Here is a 9,723-nt window from a genome sequence, read left to right on the forward strand (position 1 = left end):
CTCCTGAAATATAAACATATTGATTTTAGCAATTGCTATCACAATCCTCACATACGATTATAATAACGGTAAAGATAATGTAATTTATTCGCAGAATGATGTGCGGATAAAAATAAAGTATACCTAAAAGACGAGACTTGGCATTAAAATACAATATCGTTGAGAAAAAACAAATAAGCGATAACATTGGTATAATACATTTGTTAATTAACCTTACATTACATATTCCGAATATTTTAATTTTTGAATTTAGTATTTTACCCCCTTTAGATTTATTTCAATCAACATTTGAGTTATAACGTTTCAAAATGAATACTGTTCCACGATAGGGAGAGCTCGCAAGATTCAAAGGACAGTATCCAATGTGGTCAAACTCAAAGATATATTCCTCAATGAGTTGTTCTATCTGGTGACATGATAATCTAAACAGGCAACAAATCTCTGCTTCAACCCACGCACACTTTAAGTAGAATATTATTAATACGTAGATGCTGAATGTAATTTGCATAAATTAACTTTACACGTTTAATGATTTGGGGCGATAAACAAGTAAGTGGTGCGCGCAACTAATTTAGGAGAAAACTACAATAAATGGACGTGATGAATTCCGAAATATTGGCAGCTGTGATGGAACCAAAAGGACAAGATTTTGGTTTCTAGCTAAACCATTAATTTATTTATTACTTGTTCATAATTATGTTCATTGTAAATGTTTATATGCAATTATATTCACCTGATTGATTAGGTCTCTGAGACCATTCAAAAGCTCATGTGACCTAATTGTGTTCATAAAAATAATCAACTTATTGTCTTAGATCAGTTTTCCACTTCAAATAAAGAAAATCATAAATAAAATAAAATAAAAAAATTGAATTTTGTTTGATAATTGAAAGAGAGTGGGTTGATCATTAGGGTGGACTTGAAGCTTCTTGGCCCACTCCACGCATTCACTTGCGAGCCATGACACAGGAGCTGACGCGGAACGCAACCGCATCATTGGTTACGGGTTAGCATGACTCAGCTAGCCCACTAAGCCGTCGGTGGGATTGGAAGGTTGTCATTTGTCATTTTATTAAAAGTTGAAAACGTGAAAGCTGAAAGCTTACTTACTGAACAGTGTGTGGGTTTGAGAGGAAGGGCCTTGGGGCTTGGTGTGACATGCTGCTTCGTGGAACTTTCATGCTAACCACCACGTTGCAAGAGAGAATGTGTACTTGCTCTGATGACAAATGGAGAAAATCTACCTCACCCTTTGAAGGTGTCAAATTTTGAAATGATGTTTACGACATAGTCATGGATTCTTTTCAGTTTTGGTGATAATTGGTGGGTACTTTTATGGGGTAAGTTTGAAAATGTCTAGTACGCGCTTCGCGTTAAAAAATGGTGTAATTGGTCTTTCATTTCGTGATTAACCAACAAAACTTGTACGTGATGCACGAGTTCCATATACGATATTTCACGTAAGGATTTGAAGGCTTATTTATGTACTTGAAAATTGAGATGATTTGTTTTTTTTTCTATTAAACTAATTTAAAAGTTATTATTATTTAATATAATTATTAGAAAGATATAATATAAAATTATTAAAGTTCCATCACTGATTAACAGGAGTAGTGCTTTAAATAATAATTACATTTCACAAGTGTATTGAAATATAAGTGAAAATATAAATGTTCAACCCAAAGTGGGAAGATGGAAATTGCTATTGATATGGATGATCAGATCTTAACCATGTCGGCCTATGGTGCAAATGAGCTTAGGCGGAGCAAGAGGGAAAGTGTGAGTTATGGCTGGCTCGAAATTACTACATATGGAGCTAATTTAATCAGAAGCATAATGACGTGTTCGAAATTAAATATGAAAGTATGTCTATCTTTCTTATCCTCGACATGATTGGTTGGTGGATTACCCCAAAATAAAATGTTTGCCTTGCTCTGTGGTCTTTCTCTTAAAGAATAAAATGATATCTCCACGTAATCACATGGCACCATATATGTATTCTGTATAACAATGTGAACGTATAAGTGAATCTATTGTCGTTTGGGTAATGGAACCTTTTTAAAATTCCTTCATCTTCGTACGAGCCAGCATTAAATTTTAGCCATGGCCATAATTTTTGATATATTAAATTATTAAAATATTTATCATAATTACATAAATTTATTAGAAAAAAATTTACTATGAATTCTAACATATTTATCTAAATTATTTATTAAATAATGTCACATAACATTGAAAATTAAAATAAACAATTGCAAACGATTATATATCAAAACAAATATATAAAAAGGCACTAACCTTTTCGGTAAGCATTTCAAAAATAAGAGTTATTAGAGTAGCATTAATTTGTTAGGATCCTGATTGTAACTATCACGGTTTGTTACCTTGTATATTAAAATAGATTAGCTTGATTTATGCTTTCTGTTCCTTAGTTTTAGCTGATTTCCTGATGTAAATAAATTAGCTTGATTTATGCTTTCTGTTCCTTAAATTTAGCTGATTTCCTGATGTAAATAGATTAGCTTGATTTATGCTTTCTGTTCCTTAAGTTTAGCTGATTTCCTGATGTAACCAATTGTAAATCTTGGTCTATATAATAGACCCAATTTTATATATCATTTAGCTGCGAATGACAGCAACTTCTGTTATGGTATCAAGAGCTTGACGATCAACAAGCCTTCATTTTTTTTTTCATCATGACTTCCGCACCTAAAACCTTCAAGGTTTCTGATTCTAAGTCACCCTTTTACCTGCACCCATCCGACAATCCTGAGGATTCTAAATCTGTTACTACTGAGGATGACAACAATCGTATTTATCAGTTCCTTATGGGTCTGGATCACACTACTTATGGTAGTCTTATTACCCAAATCCTCAATACCACTCCACTCCCAAGTATCAATCGGGTGTTCTCTATGGTAGCTCAAGAGGAAACGCACAAGGCATTGGTCCGATCTCAGGATTCTCCTTCTGATGCAATGGGATATGCAACGCCTGGTACTGTCTCCAAAGAACTAGGAGATTCTTCCAAACCTAAAGTCACATGCACTTACTGTGGCAAACCTTATCATGACATAACAAGATGTTATCAGCTGATTGGTTACCCAGATCGCCCCACTCCTGGACGCAGCCCTCCTCCTGGACGAAGCCGTGGTCGTGGTCGTTCATCCACTGCACGATCTCACCCACTATCTGCTCGGGCTGCTCATACTTCTCTGCCTTCGGTTCCTTCTGCGCCGTCATCAGCATCCATCTCCATGGCAGATTTTACACCAGAAGTTCTACAACATCTCATGTCCTTGGCTGTCTCTTCTGCCCCTCCAGTTGATAAACTTACGGGTAAGATTTTACACCCATCTTGGATCATCGACAGTGGTGCATCCCAACACATGACGGGCACACTCTCCTATCTATCCAATGTGCATTCTATTTCTCCTTGTTCTGTGGGACTGCCGAATGGAGTTCATGATATTGCTACGCAATGTGGCAGCATTACTTTGGGCTCTTCTCTTCATCTCTCCAATGTTCTTTATGTCCCTTCGTTGGCTTGTAATTTGATTTCTGTATCTCAGCTTCTGCGCCAGTCTTGCTTGGCATTGTTTGTTAATTCTGTTTGTTTGATACAGGACCTAAAGCAGAAGAGGACGATTGGAACGGGTGTTGAACGAGAAGGGGTGTATATATTGTGTGCATCATCAGCTTCTGCTCATGTTGCCAGTACGTCAGATTCTGCAGCACTATGGCATCGTCGTCTAGGACATCCATCTTCCCGTTATTTATCTTTGTTACCTTTTATTTCCAATGCAAATAATTTGGCTCCTTGTGACGTTTGTTGTAAAGCCAAACAACCACGAAGTCCTTTTCCTATTAATAATAAACGTTGTTTACATCCTTTTGATTTACTTCACTGTGATATATGGGGGCCATATCATATGGCATCTACAACTGGTGCCCGCTATTTTTTAACTGTAGTCGATGATTTTAGTAGACATGTTTGGATTTTTTTGATGCGCAATAAAACTGAAACTTCCACATGTTTACTTCGGTTTCTCCACTTGGTTCGCACCCAATATGATGCATCTGTTAAGCGAATTCAGAGTGATAATGGGACTGAATTTTTGTCATCTGTAGTCCAAGAGGCTCTCTCATCCTACGGTATTCATCATCAATTATCATGCACTTACACCCCACAGCAAAATGGACGCGTTGAACGTCGTCATCGTCACATCCTCAACGTGGCTCGTGCTTTGCGTTTTGATGGTCACTTACCTATATCTCTTTGGGGAGAATGCATCTTGACCGCTGCTCACCTCATCAACAGGACACCGACTCCACTCCTTGGTGGTCAGTGTCCCTATGAAGTTTTGCATGGCACTCCACCAAAGTATGATCACTTACGGGTCTTTGGGAGTTTATGTTACACTACTGTTTTACCCAAACCACATGACAAGTTCGCTCCTCGCTCCCGTAAGTGTGTGTTTGTTGGCTACCCTTTCAACAAAAAAGGATGGAAGGTCATGGATATCTCCACTCATGAAATATTTGTTTCTCGTGATGTTTTATTTCATGAAACTATTTTTCCATTGGCTGCAACTTCATCTGCACCTTCTGTCCATGTACCGTCACCACAAGCTGTCTTCACCGATTATGATGTGGCACCTGTTACTGCTATTGATACTCCCACAGCGGAGCTTGATGACAGGGGGAGTTCGTCCTCCCCAGTTCCGGGTTCTATTACTTCATCCACGGATGTCCCTGGTTCACCGGTTCCGTTGACAGAACCCAACACTGCATCTGTGGCAGATATTCGTGAACAGCGTGCCAGACGTCCCCCATCTCATTTAAAGGATTATGTATGCAACACAATGACTACACCCTTTCCTCGTCTCTCCACTTCTCCAATCGACTCAGGTATTCAATATTCCATTGATCATTATGTTTCTAATGCATTATTTTCTTCGCACCATCAGATTTTTCTTGCCGCCGTGGATAGTAACCTGGAACCCAAATCATTTAAAGAGGCTATGCAATATCCTCATTGGCAGAAAGCCATGCAAGCCGAAATTGATGCATTGGAAGCCAATCATACTTGGCAAATTCAACCTCTCCCTTCTGGTAAGAAAGCTATTCCATGTAAGTGGGTGTACCGCATCAAGTACAATTCTGATGGAACCATTGAACGCTATAAAGCGCGTCTGGTTATTGCTGGGAACAATCAGATCGAAGGAGAAGATTACACTGAGACTTTTGCACCGGTGGCTAAAATGACAAGTGTGCGTACATTTTTATCTGTAGCTGTAGCTCGAAAATGGAGCATTTTTCAGCTGGATGTTCAAAATGCCTTTCTCCATGGCGATTTGGATGAAGAAGTCTTTATGCGTTTTCCTCCCGGTTTCTCCCAAACCAAGTCTGGTCACGCCTGTAAGCTTCAACGTTCACTTTATGGTCTCAAGCAATCCCCACGAAATTGGTTTGCTAAGCTTCGTAGTTCTCTCCTCAGTTTCGGCTTTGTTCAGTCTCGTGCTGATTATACGTTGTTCACTTACTCGACTGGTTCCCATTATGTTGCTATACTTGTCTATGTAGATGATATTTTGTTGGCAGGTAGTGATCCTTCTCTCTGTGACCGTGTCAAAGCTCATTTACAAACCTGGTTTAAAATCAAAGATCTTGGTCCCCTCAAGTATTTTCTTGGCATTGAATTTGCTCGAAGCAAGACCGGTTTGTTTCTTACTCAACGCAAATTTGCTTTGGATATTCTTAAGGAATGTGGACTTCAAAGTTGTAAACCGGTTGCTTATCCTATGGATCCCAATCACAAGCTTGCTCTTGCTGAAGGACCTCCGTTTGATGATCCTAAACGTTATAGACGTATTGTTGGCCGTCTTGTATATCTCACGATTACACGACCAGAACTTAGTTATGCAGTTCACACACTTTCTCAGTTTTTGCAGCATCCTATGCAGATACATTACGATGCGGCTATTCGTGTTCTTCGGTACATTAAGTCCAATCCTGGCCAAGGACTCCTTCTTCGATCTGACAGTGATCTTCTTCTTCGTGCCTATTGTGATTCGGATTGGGCTAGTTGTCCCTTGACTCGAAAATCAGTCACTGGTTATTTTGTTACTCTTGGACATTCTCCTATTTCTTGGAAAACCAAGAAGCAAAACACAATATCCCGCTCCTCTGCTGAAGCTGAATACCGTGCCATGGCAGCTGCGACTTCTGAGCTTATTTGGTTAAAGTCTTTTCTCAGCTCTCTTGATATTCCTCATGCAGCCCCTATGCAACTGTTTTGTGACAGTCAGTCTGCTATTCATATTGCTTCTAATCCAGTGTTCCATGAGCGTACCAAGCATATCGAGTTAGATTGCCATTTTGTTCGGGACTATCTTCTCAGCAAGACTATTTCTACTCAACATATCCCCACTAGTTCTCAACCCGCAGACATTATGACCAAAGCACTTGGATCCAAACAATTCGATTTTTTGACTTCCAAGTTGGGCATCTCCTCCCTCCATGCTCCACCTTGAGGGGGAGTATTAGAGTAGCATTAATTTGTTAGGATCCTGATTGTAACTATCACGGTTTGTTACCTTGTATATTAAAATAGATTAGCTTGATTTATGCTTTCTGTTCCTTAGTTTTAGCTGATTTCCTGATGTAAATAAATTAGCTTGTTTTATGCTTTCTGTTCCTTAAATTTAGCTGATTTCCTGATGTAAATAGATTAGCTTGATTTATGCTTTCTGTTCCTTAAGTTTAGCTGATTTCCTGATGTAACCAATTGTAAATCTTGGTCTATATAATAGACCCAATTTTATATATCATTTAGCTGCGAATGACAGCAACTTCTGTTAAGAGTTGCACTTTCCTCCCACAGCATAATAAGTAATGAACCAAGCATTGTCCTGAGGATATGAATATACACAAATATAATAACTATATGTATAATTACATTTAATAAATAATTTAAATATAATCAAAAAAATTGTATATGACGCTCTTTTAAATTGACGAAATTTTCAAGGATAGAATCTGTAGTAAAATTTTCAGCAATCTCTCTTTCAATATACACAACCAAATTATTTGAAAGAAAGTCATCCTCCATTTTGTTTCGAAGCCTTGTTTTCATAATTTTCATTGCTGAGAATGCACGCTCACCACTTGCTATTGAAACTGGTAGTGTTAAGATAAGACGAATTAGCCTATCAACCAAATGATAGGAATTTGACTTTCCTGTCTTGGCTAATCCTTGACACAACTAAGAAATTGAAGATAAATTTTGAAGTTCTGGATTTTTTGGGATCTCTTTGTGGAAATGCTTCAATTGACAATTCAAACTAATTCTCTCTTGCTCAGAAAAATCAAGAGGATAATATTTCTCTGCAAGGCTACAAATATCATCAACATTAAATGCTTTGTAACCATTCTTCGGATCTAATGAAGAGCTAAGTGATAATAGTTTCATTGTTTGCTCAGTAAACCTTCTATCTAACTCTTGTAATTGAAAGTCAATTGTTGAATTAAAGATATCAAAATGATAGTGATGCTCAATAGTTATTTGATCATGCTGTTGACGGCGACGACCTTCAATATATTGAGCATCAAGATCTGGAATATCTATTTCATGAAGCTTGGAGAAATTAACAACACTTTCAAGTATTCTTTTCCAACCATCATCTCGCAATTCTTGAATAAGTTCCTTTGTACTTGAAACTAATTGTATGCATTCAAAATATCTTGAGATTTTTGTTGTAATGCTTGACAAAGAATTTCAGTGATGCCCATGATCTCCTTCATCAAAAGTAAATTAAAGATAAACTCAAAAGAAGTGATCATCTTATAAGCTGCAGTAGCATCTCCTCTTTGAGAGTAATTTGATCCTTCACTACGAATTTTTTCAAGTACTGAACATGATTCATCATACCCTCGTTGAAGACTGCATATAGAATAAAAATGAGAACCCCATCTAGTATCACTTGCCCTTTTTAATGTACCTATTTGGTTAGAACCTGTACCAGTTTTAAGCTCACCAATAGCCTGCAGATGTTCAAATTCAGAAACTTGGGCAGCTTGGAATTGATCATGACGCTTAGAAGAAGTAGTGATGATATTAATGATGAAATTCAAATTCTGAAAGAATTGATAAATAGAAGAAACTTCCTTAGAAGCAGCCATCAAGACTATAATAATGTCGTCAGTGTGTTCAATTCTACGACACTTGGAAGGAGGTTGCTCATAAGAAGGTTATCACTTTCAGAAATTATGTTCACAAGATCATCACTTGATTCTTTTTTGGAGGCTACTTTCTTTTAAAGAACACGTCTATACTTTTCTGTTTATCCTTGCCCTTGCCCATACTTTTTCAACCTACATGTCAATTTGTATGTAGCACATATTTGACAATTAAATCAACACATATTTGACAATTAAAAATAATGATAAGAAAAAAGAAGTCTATTATTTTGGTATAAATGGTTCGCAGGTGGACCAGAGAGAATGAGGCAAAATGTAAACAATAAGACAAATTTAAACAAATAAATCAAATCAATCCAAGTTTGAAACAATTTATCAAAATAACACAATCAGTTGTGCATACGAGACTCACCCAATTAGTTGTGAATAGGAGGTGATAAATAATAATTATTATATAATATTTAACATTGTAAAAATTAAAAATTATGATGAACCATATGCATTCAGCCCACGACCCATGAACAATAATAAATAATAATAAAACAAATTGACATCTATAAGGATGGAAAAGTGTCGTAGAATTGCTCCCCTCAAATATAATTTGACATGTAGGTGCAAGTAGGAGAACAATAACAAATAATAATAAACCAAACAGATATAAGCTTTTTTTTCACATGCCATAATAAATAGGTGAAGTAGTCTGCTATCTATCTTCTAGCCTTATTAATGTATGCAGTGAAATGTCTTTTCATAAATTAGAATAACTTTGATATTTTTTTTTTTTATTTTATTTGTCATTATATTATCCCATCTTAAAATTATAAATGAAAGAAAGACTGAATAAACAAGACAAGATGAAATGATATATATCCTTATCCACCGTATAAACAACTTGATATGTCAGAATGGATATAAATAAAATCTGAGGAAGTTACCGCAAAATGGAAAGGTTGAGGCGTGCCACTGAGTCCAAGTCACTCGCTAGTTAGAGGCGTGCACGGTGGACGAAATTCAGGTGGCGGCGAACGGCGTCGGACTCGGAGGTCTTCAGAAATGGTGAACGACGCGAGGGTTATACATCTGCTCTGCTCTCTTCTTGAGTTTTTTTTAGAGAAGGATGTTGTTGATGATAGAAGAGTTTTGGGTCATTGAGAGGTGCCTCCGAGAGTGTATAGGTGCTATTTTAACTATCCATTTTGATGTATGCCTATGAAGCTCATTTCTCCTTGTACCATTTTGATTGTCCATTTTGGTGATTACTTGATCCATGTACAAAGTCCTATCTTTGTTTCACTTTCCTCTTCCCTCTGCACTACTTTCTGCTCTCTGTATGTTCCTTTTTCTTATATCTTCTTTTTTGTTGAATAAAAACAAAACTTGTTGCATAAAATTGATATTCACAAAGGGTGCCGTGAGGATAGATGTAGTTCATCATGTCTGAGACAAGAAAATGGTTTCATTTAGAGCACTTAGATAGGCCTAATTGCAATTTTAGCCTGGGCCAAATCAAAATTTATCATA

The 9,723-nt window shown here is 37.0% G+C and overlaps 1 protein-coding gene across 1 annotated transcript; it reads right to left on the bottom strand.

Annotated features, from left to right (window-relative positions):
• Positions 1-7,267: 7,267 nt before the first annotated feature.
• LOC133291487 (uncharacterized) lies at positions 7,268-8,184 on the bottom strand. The gene is made up of 2 exons (XM_061489754.1): positions 8,004-8,184; positions 7,268-7,722 (listed from the first exon to the last, which is right to left on the bottom strand). The coding sequence occupies exons 1-2, from the start codon at positions 8,182-8,184 to the stop codon at positions 7,268-7,270; spliced, it is 636 nt and encodes a 211-aa protein (XP_061345738.1).
• Positions 8,185-9,723: the final 1,539 nt, after the last annotated feature.

This window comes from Gastrolobium bilobum, unplaced genomic scaffold (genome assembly GCF_033153095.1).
Source record: "Gastrolobium bilobum isolate Gb01-03AN ecotype WA unplaced genomic scaffold, APGP_CSIRO_Gbil_v1 utg3161, whole genome shotgun sequence".
NCBI classification, from domain to species: Eukaryota; Viridiplantae; Streptophyta; class Magnoliopsida; order Fabales; family Fabaceae; genus Gastrolobium; species Gastrolobium bilobum.